The sequence below is a fragment of the Lampetra planeri genome, chromosome 49 (genome assembly GCF_965212315.1).
Source record: "Lampetra planeri chromosome 49, kcLamPlan1.2.h2, whole genome shotgun sequence".
Lineage (NCBI taxonomy): Eukaryota > Metazoa > Chordata > Hyperoartia > Petromyzontiformes > Petromyzontidae > Lampetra > Lampetra planeri.
In genome coordinates, this window is record NC_136155.1 from 2,702,678 (window position 1) to 2,730,559 (window position 27,882).

The 27,882-nt window shown below is 48.4% G+C and overlaps 2 protein-coding genes across 2 annotated transcripts; one reads left to right on the top strand and one right to left on the bottom strand.

Annotated features, from left to right (window-relative positions):
- Window positions 1-813: 813 nt before the first annotated feature.
- On the top strand, window positions 814-12,545 carry LOC144734031 (uncharacterized). The gene is made up of 12 exons (XM_078616068.1): window positions 814-928; window positions 2,653-2,799; window positions 4,824-4,922; window positions 5,349-5,382; window positions 6,643-7,345; window positions 8,212-8,323; window positions 8,636-8,681; window positions 9,912-10,059; window positions 10,417-10,513; window positions 11,159-11,289; window positions 11,571-11,666; window positions 12,198-12,545. Exons 1-12 carry the CDS (start codon window positions 910-912, stop codon window positions 12,543-12,545), a joined length of 1,980 nt encoding a protein of 659 aa, XP_078472194.1. The 5' UTR covers window positions 814-909.
- A 3,700-nt stretch (window positions 12,546-16,245) lies between these two features.
- On the bottom strand, window positions 16,246-26,323 carry LOC144734033 (uncharacterized). Its single transcript, XM_078616070.1, has 10 exons — window positions 26,189-26,323; window positions 25,517-25,544; window positions 24,627-24,882; window positions 24,079-24,229; window positions 23,178-23,235; window positions 21,949-22,096; window positions 21,435-21,531; window positions 20,690-20,820; window positions 19,799-19,894; window positions 16,246-18,595 (listed from the first exon to the last, which is right to left on the bottom strand). Exons 1-10 carry the CDS (start codon window positions 26,205-26,207, stop codon window positions 17,921-17,923), a joined length of 1,659 nt encoding a protein of 552 aa, XP_078472196.1. The 5' UTR covers window positions 26,208-26,323; the 3' UTR covers window positions 16,246-17,920.
- Window positions 26,324-27,882: the final 1,559 nt, after the last annotated feature.

Consider the following 27,882-nt stretch of genomic DNA (forward strand, 5'->3'; position numbering starts at 1 on the left):
TTTGACCATACTTCACCACGCCGTGGCAGCGTGGGTTGCCGAAGCTGGGGAACGCGACTGTGCAAACCAACAATTGATTTATCTTAAGAGGGAAAACAAATGGTTACTTTAGGTGTTTAGGCAATGGCATTGGTTTAGTAGGACCGCGTCCAGATGAGAGTCGGTGAAATTGAAGGCAGCCTCGGATTGTCTACACGAACCACAGCTTCTGTGATTAGATTTATTTTCATCATTATATAATGCAGACATATGCATCGACGACAATTACATTTTGACAACACTCTCATGCTGCCCCAGCTCTGCCTCCCCGCCTTCACCAACTCGCTAGTGACCGGCGCGGTGAAGTATGGTCACCACCACTCGTCAAGACGTGTTGAGAGCCCTCTCTACCCGGCAGCGCGTTGACAAATAGAGGTCCCCCACGTGTAAGTTCAGAGCCCCATTGATTCGGAAAATCAATTCGTCTTATAATGACAAAAACACTGACGGTTATTGGATGGAATGAATCGAAGTATAACTTTAAGTGAGCAAGGCAACACCTGGCAAATCGGGGTTACATTTCCAGGTACAGCATTAATTATGTAATTTCATTTTTTGTTAAAGCATTAGGCACCTATGCGTGCTACGAAATTACATCTAGAGGTTACATCTCTGAATTGGCACGCGCATGGGATTCACAGTCACGCACGTTGATCCCGACCAGGGGCGATTGAGCGTGGACTCAATGTAAAAGCAAAACGCATTGGGGGCGCTTTTACATAGGACAACGCCTCGCAACCATCGTCCAGCCCACGTGGCGGCGCTGCCCTGGGGGCGTTTTGAGTTTCGGGATCTCGCTTTTGCTGGCGTTTGAGCGGCGTCTCGCGCGCGTTTCCTGCTCGCGGGGGTGGACGAGGCAAAGCACGAATCATGTCGTTTTCTTACCAGGGTACAAACGCACACAAACAATATATCTACCACGCATTCACTGTCGTTCAAGCCGATCGGCCTTCAGCAAGAACGAGTGTTTTTAAATGCCGGTAGAGTAAAAAAAAAAATTGGTCGCTTTTATGCGCCGTTCGTGGTGAATGTCGTCGGTTTGAGCGCGGTGATGCGAGGCCTGGGCCTGGTTCAGGCTGCGCGCGTTGCGTCCCTTTAATTGCGTATTTTAGAACGACGTTAATGATGCACGTTTCGCTACTTTACAGCGACAATGTTGCCTCTGCGAGCGGGCTAGCGAAGCGTGTAAAGAGAGTTGTGAGGGAAACGAACGCGACTTTTACGTCGATTAAACAGCCGCGCGGGGTCATGGCCTACAGCAGGGCCGCCCTTGGTATCGGCGATTACCTTGGACTTTGAACCGAATAGTACAAAATCACACGATCAAAGTGCATTATAATACAACATTGATCGTGTGGTGGTGGTGGTTTATTAATTGCATCGGTGCTTGTGTGTTTAAGATGGTGCCTAGGCCGCCGGGTTACAATCAATGGGAAACCAATGTTTTTTTTGACCGCGCAGATGTGTTAAACAATAAAACAAGCTCTGAAGTAATTTGATACATCTGCTCCAGACGTTTAAAAGCTTTCCAATGAGATGCGTCTCATTGTTGTTGACAAGCAAGATGTTGGTCCCGAATTTGAATACCCCCCAGCCCGCGTTATTTGAGCATCCGGTCGTCACGTTAACAATGCATCTGGGATGGGGCGATTAAGAAGCGATTGCTTGAACTGTATATCTTTTTTATCATTCGTTTCCAAACGCAGTACACTGCTGTTGTTCCATTGTTTTATTATTTCACATCTCATTGCTGAAGTCGCATCATTCTCCTTGCGCGAGGCCTAACGTTTGCCAAAGTGTGAATTTAACGCATTTTAAATGCTAAATCGCAAGCGGTGCTTTCAAATGTCTACCGGTAAGCTTCAATTCCATCGGGCCACGATGTATAAATGGTAAATAGAATACCGTGTGACAAAGGGGAGGGGGGGGACACGCATCTTGGACAGCTTGGAAAGGGATTCTAGTTGAGGTTATGTTCGGAGGAGAGCGGCGAGTGCTAGGCGCGCCACACGGCAGAGCAGGAAACGTGTTGAAAGATAGGATTGAAAACACCTCTGAGAAACGTGTGTGTGTATATTTATCCTGTATTAGTACTTATGTAATGTGCAGAGTTTAGGAAGTTGCCTACTGTGCCCGCAAATGCGGGAAAAGCAACGGAATATGAACGCTACCGGTGCTCATGGATTTTTTTTGGCCAATCGTAAAGCAGATTTTTGTCCAAAGACCTTCCATAATTCTCGATTTGAAGTTTTCGTAACTGCAAGGATTCATACTCTTTGGTTTTTTCGGTAAAGTCACGTAGGTAAATAATACATTATATCACGACTTTTCGGAGGCAACACAAGCTTCCGTCTTCAGGTGGAACCGTCACAGCAAAATTACTGTATCAAGTTTTCAGTTAAAAGTATTAACGCCAATTATATAGTCTACGCTTAGGGTTGAGCGGTTAGGAAAAGTACTTAAGACTGCTTTTCTTGCCACAATTATGCGGGGACAGTAGTTTCGGCTCTCTATCTTATCTGTATTTATAGGTGTGTATTTCAGTATTATCTGCATGGCTAATATATACGATTTACATATTCCTCTCGTTGTATGGTGCGGCCTCTACCTTAGATTCATTTAACACAAGTAATAACCAGTTCTCTGGCGACTCAAGACAAGCGGCGCCCGCTTACTCTTCGGAGAGGCCTACGGATGGTTACAATTACAACACCGCCGGATACGGTTATGGACAAGCAGATAACGCCTCTGCAAACACAGGTGCCATGGGTAAATGTAAAAAGCGCAAATACACCGCCGTGTGTAAGATGCAGTCTCTGCAGCCGTCTCTATATTAATGATCCTCACGACATCGGTCGCAATGCATCGAGTAACATTAAAGTTGTCGTAGCTGCCGGAATTGTGGCTTAGGTGGTTTGGAAGGGATTGAATTAGAAGAAGAAAAATTGGTCCGTAGAATTTAAACTAGCCGAAGTTTTAACATTTTTAACTTTCAGCACTGTGTGCAACAGCTCATGTTTAACGCTACAACTTCCATTGGATCTGATTCATAAGTTACATTTTAATACCAAGTCGGTGTAGTGTCAGTGCACGTCTTGATTCATTCTTAGAGTACGGGCTAGGAAGGCTCTCTTCCCTCCCCCATTCACCCCCTTTCGTGGACGCCCGGCTCGCCTCACTCAGGAGGTATCTAGACAAGGCCTTGAACCTTTAGCCTGCCAAAGAAACCAAACACTTTGAGCAGTTGTACATCACTAAATAAGATACAAATAGAATAAACAGTAAAATAATCAAGGTTAGTTTCATTTTCCTTTACAAATGTAGATGTCCATTTTTCTGTTGTTAAACATACTCATGCCATCACACGTAAAGTAAAAAAAAATTCCATGTAGAATGAATGTTCATTGCATTGCCATGATGTCCCCAGTGGTGCCACGTTCAGCCAATCACTGCAATACTGCACGTGCAACACACTTTTTGTTAACGATTCTGAACAAAGTTACGTCCGAACTATCGCCTTCACTGATGTACGAAGTAACACAAGAAGTTGGTCGGCAAACATTTATTTTTTGCAACTAAGTTTAACCATTTGACTATAGATTTAGAACACATTTTGACATTGGAAAAGCTAAAGTGGATTTTCAGAATAGTTTGTTTTTACTCCGTTTATTGACCGACGCGGTGGATGGAGTTGGTCACATTGGTTGCACTCGAGATGCATTCATCCGAATCAATAACATGCAAGGATTGCTGCTCCCAGAAGTGCTGGCTCATTGCCATGTGGACACATCCAGCAGGTGCAGGGAATGTGAACCTGACCCAATTGTTAGCGACATCCATACCTACGACAATAGCATTACGAGCCAACACGCATGCAAGCGTTATGTCAAGAGATGGCTTTGTAAAGACCCGAGAGTATACATAAATGCTCTAGATATTAACACGACTGTTTGCCCAACAAGACCTCGAGTTTGCGTATTTTTTGTCATTAAATATGATGCAAACATAGCTTTGTGAAGGTTTGTTTTCAAAGAGAATTGGGAATTGTCTTCCATCATTGCTAGCCCTGGGGTGTAATGTGTTATATTGCGGGAGTTGTGGATATGTTGGCAGTGCAGTTAAATACGCACCATTTAATAGCATATTAATGTGTAGTCTCATGCTTGCAACTGTAGAATATGCATGTTAATTTTGTAGATATAGGGTTTGCGTATGTATGACCAGATGTAGCCCATTGAGATCAGAGTTCTTTTTTTACAGGGGAGATCTTTTACTCCAGTAAAAGTTGGCAGCTTCTGTTTTGTGCAGATCTTTAATTGTAGAGGGTTTCATTGCATCTAAAAAAATTACAATATCACAGGGCCAGGTTTTTCCATGAAGCCTTTTAACTCCATTTGCACCGTGGGAAAACAAATGCAGATATAAGAAGTCAAACAATTATTGGTGAATTTCATTAGCATATTCAGATTATCTATTGCCCAACGAACCTTATGAATAAATGTATCCCAGTGGCATTCCGTATAACCAGGCGAACACTGGATTGGCTTTTGTGTCACGAAGTCTCCATAGCAGAGTGTGGCCTGTTAAAAATTCTACTTGGCATCCTGATGTTCAGGGCAAGAGCCAGTCAGTGCATTAGTGTTTTCATCTCCGTAGTGAAACACACCACTGAATTACTTGTTCATTTCATATATAACCAGCAATTCACCGAGGCAGCGCATTTTATTTACGATGAGTATAGCCTCTCTTCTTTCTTCGCCCCCTTCTCATGTTTGGGTCTCAAGGCCCTGCAGGTTCAGGTGCACAAAACAGCTCAACTGCAGCCAACCTCTTAATGCAGGTGGTCAACATGCTGAAGTCTGATGGGACACCAGCCGATCAGTGTATGCAATTTCCTTTCCATTCCATGGGCTAATTTACTCCTCAGAACGATTTACTTTGCTGCGTTTGGGATGGCTGCATGTCAATGACCAATTTCTAGACCGTCGCCTCACCTTTGAACTTGCTGTATTTGCAGAGACCAGTTTGATAACATGATGGGCTTAGTGCAGTGTTCTTTCTTACCAGCCCCTCATGCATGCCACCAGATGTGCAGTGCCTGTTAGTTGCATTGTTTACATTGTTTTTTTACCAGCGGCTAAAATGTTTTTCATAAGACTTGATTGACATCTTTGAAGCAGTTCTTCCATGCAGATCATTTGACTCGTAATGGTAACTCCGTCTTAAAACGCGTCTTTGGCAATTGCAAATACACATTTTTGTTGTTGCAGTTATTGGCAGGGGCCTAACAAACCTGTTTGTTTTTCTAGCTGCCACCTCTGCCTACCCCACCCAGCACACCGGGTAAGTGACCATGATAACTACTACATGTCTGTTGTAGTCTGTCGACAAATGATTAAATATCAAGTATATTTGAACGGGGGGGTGAAGTGGTGGTGCAGTGATTAGCACGTCGCACTGAACATGCCAAATTGAGTTTAATTCCTGGTCCTGGGACTCACGCTTACCAACCGCCATGTTGAAGTACGGTCAAACAACTTCCCCGACTGACAACACATGGCGAGGCCTCATCCAGCCGTCAATTGACATGAGGCTATAAGGAAAGAAAACGTAGGCCTTCGAGACTCGCGCGTTTGGTCATGCCGTTCAACGACACTGATTTTGGATCACTCCACTTTTGCCCTATAAGGGAGCATACCTAAATCTCGGCACCTTGCTTAACCATGCCCATCATGCTGAAATTACATTGCAACACCCCTCGCCTCCCCCCGGTCACCGATGGCATCAATATTCACGTATGCTTGCCACAGCCGACATTTTACATTAACGGCGCCCTTAGACTTTGGTTCAGAACAGGCTCAATCGTGGCACTAAACATCCACTTGGAAACAGTCCATAACTTTACTATCTTGCCTTTGGCCATGTTTATTGTCGTAACGTTCTAACCTGCCTTTACTGGACATCTGTGAAAGAGCTGTATAGCTCATCAGATTCAAGTATAAATATTCTATTCCGAATTTATGTAGCACCCTTTCTGATGAGTAAATTGGTTTGCGATTTAGGTTGAGCACTAAAACAAAATTTACTTGTGCTATTGACCCTGGCAGCCTTTTTTTCGGGCACTTAAGCATGCTTTTCTAGACAAAATGTTTGTTATGATTTATTTGGCGCCGTGTTATGTAATTTCAAAATTGTCAGTGACATTTTATTGCAAACACGTGTACAGGAGTAAAGACCCATATATACCTCCACCAATGCGGACTTAAAAATTAAAACAACGTGGTACTTTACAAACATTAATTTTTTACTTTACACATAGGTTTTTTGTGTGTTAGGCCGTGTAATGCATTTCCTCGTAATTCATGTCATGGCTCAACAAAACATTGAGGAATCTTAAATTCTCAAGATGGATTTTAATTACCTGCTTTTGGATGATTTGGTCATATGTGTTCACAGTTCACTAACCTTTAAACCTAATGCAAGTGTTAAATGTACATCGAAATGAACGTCAGTGGATTTGTTGGCAATGCACTGTGATTGGCATTTTCACAATCGCTCTAAAAAGTCGTGTAATTCCACTTGTTTCTTCCTCTCATTCCACAGGGCTGATTCCTCTAACTACGGGTATGGGCAGACCAGCCAGTATGGGCAGACGGAGCAGTACGGCCAGTACGGAACGCAGCAGCAACAGCCGCAACAACAGGAGCAGTTTACACAATCTGGCCAGTATGGGACACAGCAGGGCCAGTATGGCCAGCAGCAGAGCAGTTTTGGCCAATCGCAGCAGTCTCAGCAGCAGGTGCAGCAGCAAGTGCAGCAGCAGCAGGATTATGGGGCTTCAAGCTTCTCGTCTGGCCCCAGCGATCGCGAGAGCCCCAGCAGAGGTGGCCGAGGTGCCATCCGCGGGATGACCGGGGGCAACGGTGGCAGTGGAGGAGGCCGCGTTGGGGTGGGCGGTCGAGGAGGGGGGTCCGGCCGGGGTGCGGGCGGCCGAGGCGGCCCCGGCAGAGGCAAGTCTGGCTGGTGGGGCCCACCGGGCGGCCAGGGCGGCTGGGCCAACGAAGGTCCCGAGTGGCCGGGCCAGGGTGGCGGAGGAGGAGGTGGATGGTGGGGGGGCCCGCCCTGCCAGGGGGGGTGGCAAGGTCCCTACGGCCGGGGGTTCCACCCTGGCAGGCGCGGGGGGCCGCCGACGCCGCCAGGCCCCCCTTTCCGTGGCGGCCCTCGCGGGATGTGGCCCCCGCCTCCCGGGATGTTAAACCCCCGCGGGGGGAGAGGGTTCGGATTTAACCCCTTCCCGGGCCGTCCCGTAAGTACCACCAGCCCAGGCTCACTGGCAGCACTGCCAGCTTTGAGCTTCAGCCGCCTTTTAATGAGTTAATTGCGGGACTCTCGCTCTCTCTGATAACTTATACCATTGTGCATATTTCACATACACAGATAACCTATCCGTGCGCGCGTGTGTGAATGCACGAGGAATGCGATCATGCACACTGTGTAAAATGGAAAACGATGAGTGCAAATGGTGGTGAGTGTAAAAAGGCCCTGCATTTCAGTTCGACAGGCCTTCACTGTTTTTTGTTCAAAGGATTTAACTGAAAATATGTACAGAATTGTACACTGTATTCAAACACTTCACGAGCGTACAGAGCCACTTTAATTGATCACCTGATGATTCGTATACAACTTTGTCCCCTCGAACCACTTGACCATGCATTATAAACCACTGGGCCATTGTGGCGAGATGCTAACTACCTCGCCTGGTATACGGAAAGTCATGGGTTCGATCATGACCCTTGATCACGTGGATTTTTCTCCAGTTTTTCTCCCCACATTTAGAAACATGCTTTTGGGGACTATATTTGTTCCTATACATTTCCATGTGATAAGCCACTTTGTTGAGCCATCATTTGTGGCCAGGTCACTTCTGAAAAAGATCTGTAGAGCTCATTGGACCTTACCTGCTAAAACATTTTTTATATTTGCGTTTAGTCATGGAAAATGCACGGTATGCATTTTGTTGCGTGGTTTTTTTAGAGGCCCGCGTGGTTTTTTTAGAGGCCCGCGTGGCTTCCGCCCGACCAAATGCGCGCGGTACGCTTGTGAAGTGTTTCGTGCGTGGAGCTGCCGTGCATTTTGGTCGCCGCGTTCTGAGGCACGTGTTGCTGAATTTAGTTTCCACAGAGGGGAGGCATGCCCTGGATGATGAATCCAGCATTGAAGAGGAAGAACTTCAACCAAGGCGGCACCAAGAAGAAGGCGGCTAAGCACGATAAGGACAAGACAAGTGAGACCTGCACCCAGATTTGTATTATCACGTTCAATTCCTTGAGTTCCAGTTGGTTATAAAATATCACCTGCAGTGTTGTTGTTTAACCACAATCATCATCTGCGATCAATCAACGTAGAGCGAGTTTCAATATGACCGTGTATTAAACACTGGTGAACAATATATATAGCCAACGCACATTGATTGTAAAAACATTTTTCAGATTTTACTTTTTCATGTTTCCTGAGGTTCATAGTTTGTAATGTTTACAATCTCAGCTCGTGTAAGTACACTGTCCTAAATAGTGTTTTTTTTGCTTTCCTAATGAAGAGAAAAAAGACAGCAAGGTCAAAATGATGGAGAAAACAAGCAAGAGGTGAGTCACCGGTTTATTAAAAAGCCAGGCAGGTGCCCTGCTCTAACACACACACACACGGCTTCCATCGGCGGTGGCTGTACCGCATAGAGCTTTGCCGTTCAGGTGGCCGCTTTGTTAGTGCTAAGCCCAACGTGTGCGAAGATTTAGTGCAGAAAATCGTCTCGGTGGGTGGTGCCTTTTGAGCGTTTTTCCAAGGACTACCTCCATTACCTGCAGTCGGCGTTTGTTGTAAAGGAATGTGACGGGCGATGGTCTTGATCTTTAGCCTCATTGTTAACTCTAAATTGTTAAATAAATAAGTATATTTCACTAAAGTTATTTTAAAGATGTATCTTGATTATTTTTTTACAAAGTGAGCATCAGTCTTCTGGGTTCCTATTATGTCTGTATAAAAATGTTTCATTTATATTAACTAGGATATGTTACCAGAAATGTACCGCAATGGAAATAGTGGCATCATTGGGCATAAATAGTGATTATAGTTTCAGAATTACATTTAAAATCAAGATTGTTATCTAAATGGGCTAGTGCACATGGTGCATATATATACACACACACCAAAGTTAGCAAAAATTCAAAGAACCTGACACTTTGGTGCCTTGATAGTTTTTGGGACTTGATAATGCTCAAAGCTCAAGAGAGCGTTGAGCATTATCCAGACGGATTAACTTGTGATGCGTACAAACTCTGGCGCAAAATAATTTGCCAGATCCACTACGTAGCCTAAACAAAATATAAATCATGTATTATAATATTGCCTCTGACAACCGAGGCTTTCAGTACATTGGTTTTTGTGGTCGTGCTGTCAGGGTCCGTGATGTTTTATCGGCCCGCAGTGTGTGGTGTTCGGCACGGTGTTCAACGTTTTGCCGAGAGCTTTTTTGCGTTAATTTGTGGTGGCGAGATCTTAACTGCCTTGTCTGGTATACAGGAGGTCGTGGGTTCGATCCCAATCCTGACGCCTGTATATTTGGAGTTTGCCGTGTGTGGTCACGGGGGTTTTTCTGCGAGTCCTCTAGTTTTTTCCTTCACACTTAGAAACACGCGTTTAGAGTAAGCCACTTGGTTGAGCTATCGTTTGTGGCTAGGTCATTTCTGAATAAGAGCTATAAAGCTCTGTGGGCCTTACCTGGTAAAATAAAAATAATTTTAATTTCGCGTGCGGGTAGACGCCGCCCGCTGCTAATGTGGACAGCGCTAACGTGCGGCGCCACGATCTCCTTGCAGACTCAAGTACTACTGCTCGCTGTGCAAGTACTCAAGCAGCAACGAGGAGGAGATCACCAAGCATCTGGAGGGTGAGGAGCACGAGAAGGTGCTCGCCATCGTCCAGAAGCACTTCCCCGACGACAAGTTCGTGGCGCCGTTCCTGCAGGCGAGTTTCCCCGCGCGCGTAGTTTCGATTGGTGCGGTGGTGTCAAATTAAAGATAAAGGTAGCAGCCCTTCCACTGCGCGATTGCTTCGCTGGTTTCCCGCACCTCCGATTAGCACGGTTGGCGACATACGGTGCGAAAGAAGTTCAACACGTGTAAAGCGCAAACCCCGATGTGGGGCGCTGCGTTTCTCTGCCGATTGCTGGATGACAAACATTCCGGTTATTATTTGTTTCTTTCGGTTAAGTCACGTCTAAAGATAAAATAATAAATAAATAATAAAATAATAACATTCCGGTGTCGTGTCGGTGCGCTCTGCCCGCGGCTTTTAAGTCGGCTGCGTTGCTCTGCTCCCCAGGCGAATTTGTTCAGAAAGGTGAAGAAAACTACCGCTGGCAGGAAGGCCTGGGAGGAGGCCAACAGCGCTCCATTCAATTTCAAGGATCCCTTGGATGGTAGGACTGCACATGCACACTGGAACGCTTTGCCATACGCTCGTTTCAGACTGTGGCTTCGCGACGCCTCTCATTGTCCTGTGGCTAGACTGGAGGGCGAGTTTCTCCTTCACTTCTCCGCACAAAGTGCTGCTCATTTTATCGATCCCCGAGGGTTGATGATTAGTCAACCTTCGACCAGGATTTGAACTCTCAGCCGCAAGGTTGCGAAGTCGATCGCTCTACGTGTACGGCCCCTTGTCAGTCCACTGCTGGTTGTGAAGGCCAGTGCCACGCTGACCTTTGTCAAACAACATCCCCACTGTCACCAACCCATATTCACCAGCGTGAGAAGGTATGGTCAAACAATTGGTGTGGGTTAGGGAAAGGAGGGGTGAGGGGGGGGTGTCTCTGTTGGTTCAGACATCGCTCGTCACCAACGTTAGCCGTGGCTGGAAATCAAACTCGGGATGCCGCTCGCAGTGCAGTCCGCTAACGGCAGCCACCTGCGTTTCTCCAATGAGCGTTGGGTCATGAGAGGTGACCAGGTGGCTCTCTGTGCGTGGCCAGGTGCTGTTTGCCCCACCCCCCCGGTAAGGAAAAAGTGTTCCTCACCCCTATTCTAAACGTACACGTCTTTGCTTGCTGTTACTCCCCCCTGCCCAGGGATCGAGCTGACTGACTGCATGCGCAAGGCCACCGTGGTGCAATGCTTGGCCTGCAAGATGTTCATCCCTCTGGCTCGGGGCCCCGTCATAAGCCACATGCAGTCCATGATGCACATCGAGGCGGAGCAGGTAACGGGCGCGCACGAACGCATCCACGCGTCTTGTCTCACGCTTTTCGTCGTCGTCATTTGGTACGTTTCTTATTCGTGCCGTTCTTGTAGCACGAGGCGATCGCGAAGGTGCTGTGTTTCTGCAGTAGTTTCACACTCTCTCGGGGGTGATGTTGCCACGTGTGATGCCAGTTTAGAAATATTTGCAGTGTACATTTTTTTTTACTCGGAAAATTTGGCCCGAGATGCGAGCACGCATTGGCCCACTCTTATTTAAACCACGTCCCTCCCCCGTGGCAGGGCTACACCGAGGTGAGCGAGCGGCACATGGTGCACGTTGCGCGCTCCGTCGTCACGAGCCAGAAGAACGCCATCTACTACGAGCGCTTCAAGAAGGTGAGATCCAAAATACGCCAGTACCTGCCTCCCCCTCTCTAAACCCCAGTCTGTGTGTGCGGCCCACGGGCCATTATGAGCAAAAGGCCCTCCCGCAAGCCGACAAGGGGCATTTGACATTCAGCTCGCCCCACTACAAGATGTTCTGTACCACACTTTTATCAGGATTGTAACGATTCTTTTAAAGTAGCATTAGCCTTGAGGTTGCCAGGTGGCTTGGGTCACTGCTGAGCCGCTGCCGCTGAGATCCTTTGTTCGATTCCAGGTCTCGCCCACCTGCAGCTAAAACCTCGTAGTGGGAGCGAGTTGATCGGCATAAGTTTGACGTCGCGATAATATTTGATCGCGTACAATTTGACGCTGTGCTTAATTAGTTTAAATTCTAGCGTCGCATGTTACTTTAGCAAGGTGGGCGGGAAAGGTTTGGGGTTCGCCCTGCTTGCAGGGAACTTAAGATGTGTGATATTCCGTTCGTTGACGCAACTCGATTCCGTGCGTCCTCCGGTTTCTCCCGGCGTTCCGCTCGACCAGGGCGAAGACCCCTTCGTGGACGAAGACGTGAGCAAGGATGACGACGACGACGAGGCAGAGGCCGGGCACGGCGACGAGGGCGACGAGAGCCACATGGAGGAGGGCGGCGAGGAGGAGGAGGGGGGGGGCGGCCACCGAGGAGGATGGCGCCGCTGCGGGGGAGCCCGGCGAACACCAGCAAGGAGGCGCGAACGAGGAAGAAGCGGGGGAGAAGGTGGAGGGGCCCGGCGGCGACGACGACGAGGAGGTGGCGGAAGGCTTTGCCCTCGAGGGCTTTACCGAGGGGGACCCAGGGGAGAACGGAGCGGAGGGGGCCAGCGCCATGGAGGGGCAGGACGAGGGGAATGAGTAAGGGGAGAGTGGGAGGGGGGGGCGGGGCGCGCTCGCGGGGGGGGGGGGTGCTGGGAGCTGCCCACAAGTAGTTGGGGGTTGGGGGGGGGGTGTTGCACAGAGTTGGTTGAAACTTTACAAGAATAAACCGAGCGTGCAGGTTTTTTTTGCCTCGCCACTTTGTTAACACTGGCGTGGCGTTCCCGGGGTCGGCCGCGTGCCGAGCGTTTGTTCTCGCGAGCTTTCGTCGCCGCCGCGGGCGTTAAAAGTGGTGAAGTTACTTCAACTCCTGGCGATGCCCACAGTAGTGGCGCGGTGGTGTAAAGCTCGAGAGAGGAGATGGGCAACACGTGGCCTTGTCCAGAAGGCTTGTATACTTTAAAAGAGTACGTCTGTGGCCGAGTGACCGAGTGCAGTTGTGGCAGTCGTGAGGGGGAGGGCGTGCGTGCGTACGTTCGTTGCGTTGGACCATTTCTCGTTTAGCGATCGCCTCGGAAAGCGGCAGTTATGTCAGGCAGTCTGTCAACTATGTCTCGATGTTTAGTGGGCGCACGTGGTGCCGACGAATCTTCCCTCGCCCCTCGTATTTAAGCTTCAAAGCGTGGGGGGTGGGGGGGGAGGAGCTCCATGAATAAGCGTTGTACGGTCACAACCGTGGCGACGCCGTTTCCTCCGCAGCACGTGCCAGCCGTGTGTGTGTGTGCTGCCCTCCGGCCGCAAGCGTCCGCCCCGTCCTTCCTCCCCGTGCAGTTCTCACAATGTGGTTGTTGGTGTTTTTGGCAAGTAAAGCTTTCGGGCAACAGCAGCGGCGGCTGTTTGAATTCCACCTATTTTCAGTGGGGCTCTCTCGTCTGAGAAAACGTAGGTGTTTCTATCGCCGTGTATTGCAGGTGTACGGCCGGCTAGCTTCTTTGTTTTTCATGTTTCTCGTGATAACCCGAAGGACCCCGTGATGGGAGATTGTGCAGCATCATTTACGCGCAACGCACGTGTCCGTGGCGATGTGTGATCGCCGTCAGTTTTTTTGTGAAAATTGGGAAAAGGCGTAGAAAGTGAAACCTTTTGATTGACGTTCGTAAAGTCCATCTTTTAAAATATTTAAGTGACGGAGGATGTAATGCCACCCAAAGGAAGGTTTATTAAAAAGGACAAGGTTTTTTGTTACTTGGTCTGAGGCCGTTGCTTAGAGAGCCATTTTTAAACGCAAGTGTGTGAATTAAGCGCCCTTGATTGTGCAGCTGTTCCAACCGAGGGCTGTTTTCCCCTGTTGTTACTTTTCATTCAACTCTTGATAGATATGATTGCATTTTTTTAATATAAAAGCATTTACCATTTTCCATTTGACTTTTCATTCGGTGTGTGCTGGGTCCGAGTCACTTTGTACAATTTTAAGTTTCGCCCAAAAGGGTTATTTTTTGTTTGCTGGGAATTATGAAGTTTTTTTTATTAGTACATTTTTTTTAGCTTTTCACACCACGCTTAAACAAATGCTTCCACTCCCAACTGAGCCTGAAATGGGGGAGGTCGAATTGTCCGAAATAAAATGTAATTCATATACACAGCGGAGAGGCGACAGTCGTTATTTGCCTGGTGTTTTTGCGGAGACTGCCATATTTACCTGGCTTTACCCCCCCTGCCCCCCCCCCCCCATTTGCCGTTTTAATTGCAAGTGTCACGTGGTAGTTTTAAATGAATTTGTAAATGTCTGATGATTAACTGTGTTTAGTTTTTGCAGATTTCCCATCCCAAGGTTAAAATAACAATAAAAACTGAAAAATCTAATCCCTGTGAAGTATACTTTTTCAGCCACTTTAATGAACTTGATTAGTTAATGCTTAGTCCTATGACAAGGGTCATGTATGTGGACTTTAAGGAACTAAATATGAAACTGAAAAGTTCGCAAGCATGGAATTGATGCACACTTGGAATTCCACTAAGAGTTTAAAGACAGGATCCGATCAAAATAAGCAGGCTTGGTGAGGACCTTCCGACCTTAGTTGTTATTTTCGTCATTAACCAGTTTAAGTCATACCTGGCTGTGATGTTCCCATCCTGCTACCTTCTGATGTTATTTTCGGTTAAATTTCTCACACCAACACAGCCACTTAAGAGGCTGTTCCTGATGGCGACCGCTTGTGTTGCGATTGAAACGTAGTTTTGTTATTTTCTTTGAACCCATCTACGTGACTTTACCGAAAGACCCAAAGAATATGAATTCCTGCAGTCACGAAAGATTTAAGGTAGAAGGGGTTAATGGCCAGTGGTTGAAACGAATGGAGTGGCAGTCGAAGACTGAGGGCTTACACTCGCGTATCCTCTGCGGGGCTCCTCACTGGTGCAAGCTACACCTGTGGTGCTGTTGGCCCTCGTGGGGTTGAAGTGCTGGCATCGTCAGCCCTGTGCAGTGCCTCTCCCCTTGAACTTGGAGCAGTAGCCACGAGGTGGCGCTCTTGCACTGCATACAATACGTATGTTTAACTTCTTTCGCACTCTACGTAGCCAACCGTAAATCAGAAAATGGAAAACTGGAGGAATACGATGAGTTTTCAAGCTCTGATTTGTGGTGGCACTCAATGTTCGTTTCCCCCGCACGGCTGCTCAGGTCAAACGTGCGGGCCGTGTCGTGTCCCCATGCAGCGCGCTAAACCCTGCACGGAGAAGCTGCGATGGACACCAATGAGAAACTCCACGGCGCTTCAGCTGTGAAGTTGAAGAGAACCACCCAGCATGGAGATGACCTCATCTGGACAAGTGATCTCCCACATACCCAGCTCTCTCGGGAGCCGACTGTAGGCGCTTGCTCACTCGACTTCCAAGTGTGCCTGTGCCTGCTATTTGCCGTAAAGAGTCCGTCATTCTGACGGGGTCAGCGTAGGATAAGAGAGACGGGTCCGCCCTTTTCACCTGATCCTAAGCACCACACCCTGTCCCATTCATTTGCGCCTCAACTCGAAGACCTCATCCCTTCAAACTAGAGGGCCTCCCTGTTTCCGTGAGCACCACCCACCTGCTCATTCTGCCTGTGAACGTGCATGCTCTTATTTTGATGACCACCTTTAGATTAAAGGCTTCCCTAAATCTCGTCATAGGGGCCCCCCCCCTCCCCGAGTTACAAAGTCCCAAATCACTTCCCTTCGCCATTATAGTGAGTCAGTGGCTCTCGGGTCAAATAAACTTGGTAAAACTCCATCTGCACCAAAGCCACAGTTTACACTGCGAATTAACACGCTGAACTCTCTTATAAACAAGGCCAACTTGAAGTTTGTGCTGATTATAACCAACTGCTCAATATAAAAGTTGCAGGCTGTACCCCAATACGTTAATTCAATTTACGATTCCACCCATTACATTCATGTACCATTATTAATTATTGGTTAAGGGGCTATATGAATTCCTTTTTGATCCGTTCGTTATCACGTTCGTCGTAAAATTCACGTTTTTTCCCGCTGCAACATGTTATACCCGCAAATGTAATCATAATTGGTTAATCCATTGTACACGGTTATATATGATTTTAGACACTTTTGCGGACACACCAATCGGGATATATCCAAGGCACACGCTCAAATTATCAGCATGCCTACATTAATTTACCGCATCACATCGTTTGAATGATTAAATGTATGTAGACCTCAATGGCACACATGAGAATTCCCTTACACTAACAAGGCAATTTTGGCATCACACGTACATGCAGAAATCGTACACTGCACGCCAATGTTTTACATCGTTTATTATGCATTTAGTGATGAAACCCCGGATTCACCAATCACACAGCCCTCTCAGGGATGTGATGTCATTCTCCCAACTCCCTTTGAATTCAGACCACAGCAGAACAGGCCACAAGGTTGTTCGGGGCATAGCCAGTGCTCGGCTTGTCCACCTTACCATGTCCGAGGATGAGAGCGGGACTGACTCTCAAGGTCAATGTAAATATTGGCCAGACCAACACCTCCATTGCTTTCGATCTGTGGCGTCCGGTTGTCAATTGTCGAGCGGGCGGCGATGGCGTTCAGTCCTCAATTTACTTATTCTTGTACGCGGCTGGACCCAACATCTACGGTAAACATTTCTAAATATTTTTTGATGGGGGGGGGGGGGGGGAACAATACCTACATCTTGACTTAAAGCTTTCGTGACTGCAATAATTTATTCTCTTTGGGTCTTTCGGTAAAGTTACGGAGGTAGAAAAATAATAAAACGTCATGATTTTTTTTATTCTTTTTCTATCTACGTGACTTTACCGAAAGACGTTTCATTATCACTTGTTTACAAGCGTAGTTCAAGCTGGACACGCAGGCTTTCGCGACCAATAGCATAATTTAAATATTTAACGAAACAAGATTTCTCCACAATTCTGTCGCCTGATGATGCTTGTCGGAATTACTGGCGAAACATCGTACTACAATTTCAAATGTGGGTTTAATCTCCAATACACCGGTGTGCTGTACTAGTAACGAATTGGTCACGTTCTGTTTACGTGACAAACCTTACTAATTGGCTGTCGGGTGGTGGCGGGTTTAACATTTATATTTACACAACCTAAACAAAAAACCTCATGGTACTTCAAGCTGTTCATTCCACCACGCTCTGGACTGTGCGCTCCGAATTCCCCGTCCTTACCCTCCCAGTAACCACCCTGACCACACCAATCAGCTTGCACGGCTTGAGCCAAGCTTCTGGTTTAGTAAATTATAGTGTACGCCGTTCGTTTTTAAATACCTGTCCAGTTGTGGTTATCCATATTTAAGCATGAAAATCTTAAGTCGTGTTCAAAAGTGTTTAGAAAGTTTTAGGTCATAAAATAATTTCTTAGGTGATATTACGGGCCATTACGGGAAAATGCATTTCATTTTTCGTTCAGCGTTAAAAGAACGCAACCAAAACGTATGTATATATAATACCGAGGTGCGCCAATCATGACAATTTAACAAAATACATTTATTGACATTCGCTAAAAAAAAATCCACCTTTAGGATGCTTCAGCAAAGTACTCGATAATATCCGGGCCGGCAGCCGAACTTGAGACCAAACTAACGAGAAACACAAACCAAATCGTTCACAGCCGCTGTTTAGGAGGCACGTGTTTTCGAGCATTGGGCTGCTATAAATTTCCACAAGATAAGCTCCTTTCTTGAGCCATCATTTGTGGCCAGGTCGCTTCTGAAAAAGAGCCCCACAGCTCAGTGGGGGCCTTACCTGGTCAAATAAAAAATAGATTCTTGGGTCAGCAGCCACGGTTGACCTCTGACCCCGCATCGTCCTTGGTGGCCAAACGGTCCGGCAGATCACCGGCCCATGCAACTCAACAGAGCCTCCGTGTTTTGTTCCACGCTTGGAAGCGGCACGAGGCGTGGCCACGGTGAGCCTCACGAGCAACGGGATTCTCGGCCCTAAGCCTCATCCTGTGCTGCATCTTCCTCAACCTCCTCCAAATCCTCTAAATCGTCTTCCTCACCCTCCGCTTCTTCCTCCATCTGCTCCTCCTCTTGTTCATCTTCCTGATCCTTCTCCCCGTGATCCCCCTCCTCTTCGTCTTCACCCTCCTCCTCCTCGTCCTCTTCTTCCTCCCCCTGCTCCTCTTCTTCCTCGTGCTCATCTCCCTCTCCCTCTCCTCCTTCCCGCTGCTCCTCCACATCCCCCTGCTCGTCTTTCTGTTCGTTCTCCTCTTTCTCCACGTGCTGTTCTTTCTCCTGCTCGCCCACGTCCGACTTCTGCTTCTTGACATCCGCCTCCTTCTTCACCGCCTGCGGCCTGCTCTTGACATCCGCCTCCTTCTTTACCGCCTGCGGCCTGCTCTTTGTCGTCGTCGTGGTCGTAGCGGAGGAGGAGGTGGCAGTGGCACTGCTCTCTTTGTCCGACTTGCCCTCTGTCTTCTGCGAACCCTGCGCTTTGGAAGCACCCTGCGCCTTGGACGCGACCTGCGCTTTGGACGCGCCCTGCGATTTCTTCGACGGACCCTGCGACTTCTTCATGCCTTCCGACTTGGCCCCACCGCCCCATGTCTCGGATGCCACCTCCTTGCCCAGTCCCTCCTCATCATCGTTATCCAAGAAAGCATCTTCCCCCTGCGTCCCAGTGGCGGAGAGAGGCGGGGGGGAGGAGGCGAGACTTGTCAGAATGCGCAGAGTTCCACGCAACAAAAGCGTGCGGTCATTAAATAAGTAATAATTTTTTTTACTTTTTTAAAAACACGCTTTAATGAAATGTACCCTACTAGTAATGGAAGAACTCCACGACTCCAGGAAGTGGCCCCGAAGCTTGCCATAACGTAAGGAACCGTGGTGATTTACAGCCAACGTCAGTTGAGCGTGGACAATTAGACCCAAGCCGAAACATAACATATAAAAAAGATTTAGAAATATTTTTTACGTCTTTTTATGATAGAATATAATATTGTCATCAGTATGACATAAGTATACCAAGTTTGCAGTCGATACCACATTGGGAAGTGGGTTAAAACTGAGTTACAAGATTTGAGGATACGACGACAACAACAACAGAGTGATTTAATAGAAAGCGTGTCAAAATGAAAAACTACAACTGGACCATTGTACAACTCTGACTTGGGAGTCCCACTGAGCTTCAAGACTTTTGGAAAACGGACCATCCCCCATTTGGAGATCACGGACCGATTCTTTCCGTAACGCTTTTCCACATCATTGAAAGCGTCACTGTACGAGCTCTTTCCGACTGTGTCTATGGCGGGGGCATCGCGTTAACTCTTGTAAAGATTATGCAATTATAAATTAACGGTTAGCTTCAAGTTGTCTATTAGGGACACGCTATTATTAAAGTCAAATTGATCGAAGGATTTCTTAAAACCTGGGAGACACCAACGAGGACAGGACTGCTTTGGGCTGCAGGGTGGCGCAGTGGGAACGCTTGTGCCTCACAGCACGCTGCACCTGAGTTTGATTACCAACCTGGGTCGCGTTTCTGTGTGGAGTTTACGTTCTCCCCCTGTTCTACGCTGGGCTCCCTCCGGGTTCTCTGCTTCCCTCTCATAAGCTAAGTATAAACACACGCGGTGAAACCGCTATTGGCCAAACATCCCAATGCTGACAAAATTACCTGCAGATTACTCACAACATCGCCCTTTATGCAATATTAGCAGGACCCTGTCCCGAAAAAAAGGAGTCTTTAGGCTTTCCTGAGTGAAAAAAAAATAAGATGAAAAATAAATGTGAACATGTAATGGTTCTACCGTGCCTGCCATGCAGTAAGGCTCGAAGCACCACGCGGCAGTCAGGGGATGGAGGCACGCTTACCTTCAAATACTTTTCGTACCGCTTGAAGTCGTTGGGTTTTGTCAGCACGCACTTGGCAATGTACTTGACTTTGTTCAGTTTCATCTCCAGAGATGCCTGATTGTGAGTTTTGGAGGGGAAACGACACACACAACCCCACGACGTGTGGATCAGCCACGTACACAGGTGCCAACTTTTTTTGTTTATTAAAATGAAACCGTAGTTACACTTTAAAGATAAAACTGCACTTACTAGAACAGAGCAGGCATTTTGTGGCAAAGGATTTGAGTAACGTGCGTAAATATATTGAATTTTCAATTACAAGAGCTTTACACGTGATGGTAAGTCATGCATTTCCTTATCAACGTTTCGTTTCTTGTGAAAACCGATTCCATCCTAGTTGCGCTGTGGCCTATGACCAATGTGTTACAGCCCACGATGCTTAAGATTGAGAGATCGGACGATATCAGGCGCCTTCGCAGGAAATTTCGTCTTGGGAATTCAGTGAGTGGAGACCGGCCTCTACTGTCCCCACCCAATCTGTTACCAACCACGTTGCACTGCAGCAGCCTTATAGGGCCCGTCATACACAGTCGTCTTCCTATCGAGGCACTTCTCCAGGCTCAAACACCGCTTGGCATCCGAGATCCGACACAATTTAGTCAGGACCCAGAGAAAAATCCACGCGAGCATAGGCAGAGAGACACGCAAACTGAAAATATACAGGCGACCTCCTGCATACCAGGCGAGGTCGTGAACATCTAGCCACCGTGGGGTTCCACGGTGGTGTCTTTCGAAGCGGCCGAGCAGCTCTGTCACCAATAAAACACGGCCCTCCGAGTAGTTTGTCTCGAAGGGAGGCGCTGCACCCGCTATCATGGCACCCACCCCAACCACCCCACCCACCCTTACCTTGACGTTGGCGATGTGACGCGCGGACTCGAGGTGAGAGCGCAGCTCCTTCTCGAAGGCAGGGATGTAAGTGCGGCACGACGGGCAGCGCAACACTTTCATGCTCAGCATGCAGTCCGGAAACCAGAAGCCTGGGGGGGGGGGGCAGAGGTCGCAAACGGGTTTTGATTCCTTACCCGTACCCGGCCGCACCAGGGTCGCAAATGGGTACCCGTACCCGATACCCGGCTACCCGTACCCGGCCGGGTATCGGGTAGGGTACGGGTACCCGATTGCGACCTCTGGGATGAAGCCATGTTGCAGGCGCGGGTGGGTTGATTCAAGGAACTTGAAAAGTGAGAAGAGACGAGACGTTGGGAAATGAGTGACAAACGGTTACTCACCAGTAACTCACGGCCTACCCGTACCCGGCCGCACCAGGGTCGCAAATGGGTACCCGTACCCGGACGGGTACGGGTAGCCGGGTACCCGATTGCGACCTCTGGGGGGGGGGGGTGGTCAGCGACAAAGCGGAGCGGGAGGTCAGGGTGGCGGCAGTGGTAACGCTTGTGGCCTCACAGAGAGAAGGACCTGGGTATGATCCCCGACTCGGGCGCATCACTGTTCTGCAAGGGTTTCTCCCCCCTGAATTCTCCGATTTTCCTCCCGTAGCTAAAAAAATAACCCATACACAGGTAGCTGGTATTGTCCAAGCATCTGTACGCGAAAATAAAATTACCTGAAAAATCACTGAATTAGGACAAACCTTTGAGAGGATCGATAGGCGTGTAGGCGTGCCCCGCCTCCTTCCCCCATTGCTCCTTTTTCATGACGATTTTCTTGTTCAGCACCTTAATCTTCTCCTGGTGAAGCACAACATGCCCAGCAGAAGAGCACAGACTCGGTCACCACGATCGCTCGGTCGTCCCAAGCACGTCCCAGCAACTCTCAACGTTCTGAAACGGAATAGCTACTCTTAATATCGCCAAACTAAAGCTGCGATGATTATTCTATGAAGTCAATAAAAATGTAAGAACTTCTATCGACTGCTTTTGTAGTGATTGACGACTCGGTTCCCTATAAATATGGCAGCCAACCCCCACATCCTCCCCCTCCCAAGGCAGGAAATCTCCCGACAAGCCACGTCCAACGCGACAGCGGCTGATGTCAACATCACAACCGAGCTCTGCCAACCGCCTCCCAACAAATGTGTATCCACTACCGCTCCATGTCACCGATCGCGTTAATAGCGGGCAGCCCCCCTCCCGTGTGAACCGCACGTGCAGATAGAGTGAGAGCTTCTTCTCCTGCGGGAAGCCCTTGTCGATCATCTTGAGCGACGCCTTGTGCTCGCGGCTCTCCATGTGCGCGTCCATCTCTTTGTCGTCGTTGGTGTTGAACGTGCACAGGGAGCAGAACTGCAGATACCTGCGTGGAGTGGACGGAGCGTCAGACGGTATTTCCTATAAGATTCCAGAACCTACTCCGAGACAGCCAGTGCACAATTGAAGGCCCACTTGCAGCTCACCAATCAGAGCCTCCCAGAATTCTAAGTCACGCTGCTGGGCTCTGATTGGGCATGAGACAGCATCTTGTACGGGTATTTACATTGATAGTGCTCTCATTGGTCGATAGGCCAATCTGCACTCTTTGGTTCTTTCGGCAAAGTCACGTAGGTGAAAATAAAAAATAACTAAATTAAAAAATAACTAAATTAAATCACGACGTTTCGGAGGCAACACAAGCTTCCGTCATCAGGTGGGACAACCACTACAGCAATTTAGTTTTTTTGCTGTGGTTGTCCCAACTGATGACGGAAGCTTGTGTTACCTCCGAAACATCGCGATTTAATTTAATTATTTTTGATTTTTATTTTTACCTACGTGACTTTACCGAAAGAAGCAAAGAGTATGGATCATTGCAGTCACGAAAACTTCAAATCTAGGCCAATCTGCACATGTTTTTAATTAAGACTGGCTCCAGCTGGTTCTGGCTTGAGCAGCAATTGCTACCCTAACCAAGAGAGCACACAACAGTATATTGGGGTGGTCACAAACCATTTGGGAGAGAGACAAGAGCAGAGATGACCACTGAAGAGCAGACCTACATTGCTGTGTGCAAACTAGTGAATGGACGCGTTGCTGTGCGCAGACGAGCTGCAACCCAGAGTGTAAAGGATCTGACTTACAAAACCAAAACCGTGTAATCAGTAGCGTCAAGGGAAAACCACAGCAAGAAAATTTTACATTTTATTGCTGTGGTTTTCACACCTGATGATTGCTTGTGTTGCAATCGAAATGTCGTGAGAATTTTATTGTTTTATTTTTTTGTTTCCCTTCTACGTGACTTTACTGAAAGAACCAAGAATATGAATCCCTGCAGTCACGAAAGCTTTAAATCAAAATGTTGTCACCATCTTTCGTGGTCCCCCCACCTCCCCCGTAAATAACGCTTTGCCACCACCCATTTGCACTTTTTGCTACTCTCAACCATCCAGCACGAGCCTTACCGGTTCGCTTTGTGCTGATACTGAGGCATGATGTCCCTGTTCATCTGGGCCCAAGCTCCTGCGTTAAGCAGAAAACACACATTGACAAAGTGGCTATTCAAGCTCTGAAATACACAGCCAAAACAAATGTGTGTGAGCTCAAGCAAACAAAGTTAAGGACTTGGTTTCACATGGAGATGTCAGGTGGAGGGGGGTTTGTGCTACGGACACGTGCAACCATTTTTGTCAATCCACTGTTGGATGACGGCCTCCCCGTGCCGGGCATGTCATGGGACTTAACCAAACATACTTCACCACGATGGTCAATGTGGGTTGGTGAAGGCGGGGAGTACAAAGCAACAATAGATGTTTCCGCATTGCCCTCTGCTGACAATCGTGTAGCCCTGCAGCAAACTAAAATGTGTTATACATTGTAGTCACCTAACAAGCATTACCCAGGCTCAACTGCTTAGCTTCCAAGATCAGATGAAAATGGTCACATTTCGGGAGATTTGGTTATACATTTGCCTAAATGCAGCATAACATAGAATTGTTAAATTAGATAACGAGCATAGGCTAATGCTCACCTCCGATTAACACGGCTGTCTATGTACGGTGGCAATGAAGTTCAACATACATACATAACTGCGTGGTCATTCCTGAGCCAGTGGTGACAACATTACCAGCCAAGTCAAAGAGATTGGGCACATTCTGGATGATTTGATTTAAAAAATCCATAAGCGCCCATTCATGCCCACTTGTGAATGTTTTTTCGACACAAAACAAAATAGGGGCTTTTCACTTCTTGAGCTGCATCTTCCGTTAACTCGAGGCCTTCAGGAGGTATCGGCCGGGCACCAAACAAGACGGCGGCAATCAGTGACGTTGGGCGACGGCGGCGGCGACCGAGCCCCTTCCTCACCTTTCCCGTAGTCAAAGCGAGGCACCTTGCTCTGCGGACCTCCTGCGAATTCGTCGCCTCGCCGCTTGTTGGGGTACGGGCGCTTCCACTCCTGCCACTCGTCCTGCTGATACTCAGAGCCATCCGGACGTCGCCCGCCCTGCGGCCCCGACTAAACACAACGTAAGTAAGAAGGAGCCAGGCCCAGAGGTCGCAAACGGGTTTTGATTCCTTACCCGTACCCGGCCGCACCAGGGTCGCAAATGGGTACCCGTACCCGGCTGGGTACGGGTACCCGTTCCCTACCCGTACCCTACCCGAAATGAGTGACAAACGGTTACTCACCAGTGACTCACGGCCTACCCGTACCCGGCCGCACCAGGGTCGCAAACAGGTACCCGTACCCGTACCTGGCCGGGTACGGGTAGCCGGGTATCGGGTAGGATACGGGTATCGGGTACCCGGTTGCGACCTCTGGCTAGGCCCCCCCCCCCTACACACACACAACGCAGGTGTCTGGGGCCCACGGCCCACAGAACATCACAGGGATATGTTTTCATCTCCCTCACCGGATAAGAAGGACCACGGCTGTATCCGCCGCGGCCTCTGCCGTACGATCCGCGTGGAGGTCCTCCATCGCCGTCGTTCCGCCGCCCGTACCCCCCTACGCCACCACCACCGTAGCCACGATCATCTCCCTGGCGACCCTGGAAGTACGGTTCGCCTCGGCCTCCCCGTGCCCCCCTGTGGCCACCCCCCTGGTTGTCCAGAGGGCCCCCGTGAAAGCGCTCCCCGGACTGGTTCCGAAAACCCTTCATGGGGCCTCTGAGGACGAAGAGAAACCACACACATTTCGATTTAAAGCTTTCGTGACTGCAGGGATTCATCTTCTTGGTTTTCTCGACAGACCTGTTCTTCACCTGAGGACGGCTGCTTGCGTTGTGGCCGAAACGTCGTGAGAATTATTTTATTATGTTTTATTTTTATTATTTTATTATTTCCATTCTACGTGACTTTACCGAAAGAACCAAGAAGATAAACCACACACAGTTGACACACTCCAGGGCTAGATATGGATAGACTGATAGTGTTACGTGTGAAGCACCCAGTATGCTTTACCAGCTGATGGCACGTGGTGCTTTGTTTTTGAAAAAAAAACATTGTAGACATTGAAAAAATGTTTTATTTGTAGTTCAGCGTCTCACTTCCTTGGCTCTGACAGACTCACAAAGCCTAGCACATGATTAAATACGGGGTCAAGACTACTCTCCTTGCAAAGCAATGGAAATGCAATCAGTCTTCTGTAACGGTCCCGAATGCCAACTCCCAAACATAGCCCCGACACACACACTCACTCCACACTCACTCAATCACTCCCTCACTCCACACGCTTACTCACCACTCACTCACTACACATGCAATGTAAGACGTGCATCAGTAACTTCATCAAGTTACTCACCCTCTCTGTGGCCGACCCCTTGCGTTACCTTGCATAATAAACGCACACGCACGCACACGAGAGAATATTACACACATGTCGAAGTCCATGAATGCATGCAAACAAGAGCATATTAAACCATTTCAAACACCGTACCAACAAACTCAACAGTGTACTGTGAACGATTTAGCAGCGCTCGCCACGGCTATAATGCTAATTTGTAACGCGCACAATGTTTTACTTGGCCGAAGGAAGCGACCCTCTCAAAAGGAGTAGCTTTAAAGAGCACTTCTCATCCATCGAACCGTGAAAACTTCCGCCAGGCTGACTGTTCTCTGCGTGTAAGGCCACGCGGGTATCATTGACCAACAATGCATTCATGAGTGTTGTTCTAAGCAGGCATGGCTTGACATCACAAACAGCAACGCCGCCCAGCACCATATTGTCAACAGCGGCACTCACAACAGAACACGCGCTGTATTCCTATGTGAGCGCAAACGTATTGATACAAAAGTAATGCCGATGAACAGTCGATGGAGAGGTGGGGGCGGCATTCAATTCAATGGGGAATACAATTGTAGTTTGCGGCCTAGTCAAACAGGCCTTGCACCAGTCCGGTAGAGCGGCGATTCCACGCTCTGCAGTCCCGCGCGAATCAACCGCTGCAAACAGCAGGGCACTTGCAACACCCACCTCGTGGGCCCTGAGACATCGCTCCGGATAGCGCACGACTCTCGACGCGATGAGTATTGCCGCCTACGAGTCGATAGCGAAGTTCCGCACACCAGGAGACAAATGGCTGCGGACGAACAGGAAATGGAGGAGCGCCGCACGCCCCGCCCCCCGCCGCCGTACGCCCCGCCCCCCGCCGCCGTACGCCCCGCCCCCCGCCGCCGTACGCCCCGCCCCCGCAGCCGTACGCCCCGCCCCCGTCGCCCTACGTCCCGCCCCCGCCGCCGTACGCCCCGCCCCCACCCCCGCCGCCCCTACCGCAGCCCCCACCGCCGCCCCCACCGCCCCCCGCCCCCACAGCTCAACCGCCCCCAATCGCCCCCCCCCTCGGCCCCCATTTACTACAATAATGAGCCAAAAATGTCTGTGTGTCCCGCGCGTGACGTCACTAATCTGGATGACCTCAAAAACAGAATCACGGCAGCGGTGACTTCAGTGGAAGAAGACGACACTTTGAGAGGCGTTTGGGACGAATTCAACTATCGTCTCGATGTTGTCCATACAGCAGGTGGAGGGCACGTAGAGCATTTATAAAATGGTTAGTAAAACTTGATAACTCATTAAACCGTTTGTAACTTTTTGTGTAATTGTGACATGTTGCCATCGTGAAATATACTGCTTTGAAATCGGGTCCATCTTTTTTAAACACCCTGTACATTTCGTGTGAGCCAGCCGCATTAAAATAATGATCAGCCACGGCAGAAGTATTGGTCCTGCCGAACGAAACGCGGCACAAACCCGAATTCGTATCGCGAGAGCTGCCTGCGTCTGCGTGGTTACGTTGCAGGTCCGTGCCAAGTGGACTGCTACATTTGGGTGGTCTTCATCCCGCTGTGGACGGATGAGAGTGATCACTAGATTTGAAGCTTTCGTGACTGCATGAATCCATACTCTTTGGTTCTTTCGGTAAAGTCACGTAGGTATACCTAAGTGTAGTGATCACTTCTTCTTAGTTCTTTCGGTAAAGTCACGTAGAAGGGAAGTAATAAAATAATAAAAATAAACATAATAAAATAATTCTCACGACGTTTCGGCCACAACGCAAGCAGCCGTCCTCAGGTGAAAACCAGGTCTGTCTTATTTTTATTATTTTATTACTTCCCTTCTACGTGACTTTACCGAAAGAACCAAGAAGATGAATCTCTGCAGTCACGAAAGCTTTAAATCGAAATTTAGTGATCACTTGTTATTCAAGTTGAGCTCACCACCATCAACAACAACAACAACGCATCCTTTAAAGACAGCTCTTCAATGGTGCTGCTGCAAGTTCGCACGTTCAACCGCGTTAGTCTATGAAATTAAACGCATTCTTTGTTTGCGAGTGGGTGCAAAAGCATATACGATGCAATCCAATGTGGATTTATAGACATGTTGTGCAGAAACAGCGGGCATGTTTTTTTGTAAAGAGAAGTAAGCAGTCATGGGCAACGGAAAAGGGAATGTTTTGCGCCTGGACTGCAACATGTGGGTCTCCATGTGAGTCTCTGAATCTCTGTGTGGGTCTCAGTGTGGATCTATGGGTCTCTGAATATCTGTATGAGTATCGGTCTCTGTGTGCGTGTGCGTCTCTGTGTGGGTCGATCGGTTCGAATGCGATTTTGGTCTTGGGTTTCAGCAGAGAAACAGCAGAGGGCAGCAGAGAAGAAAGAATGACC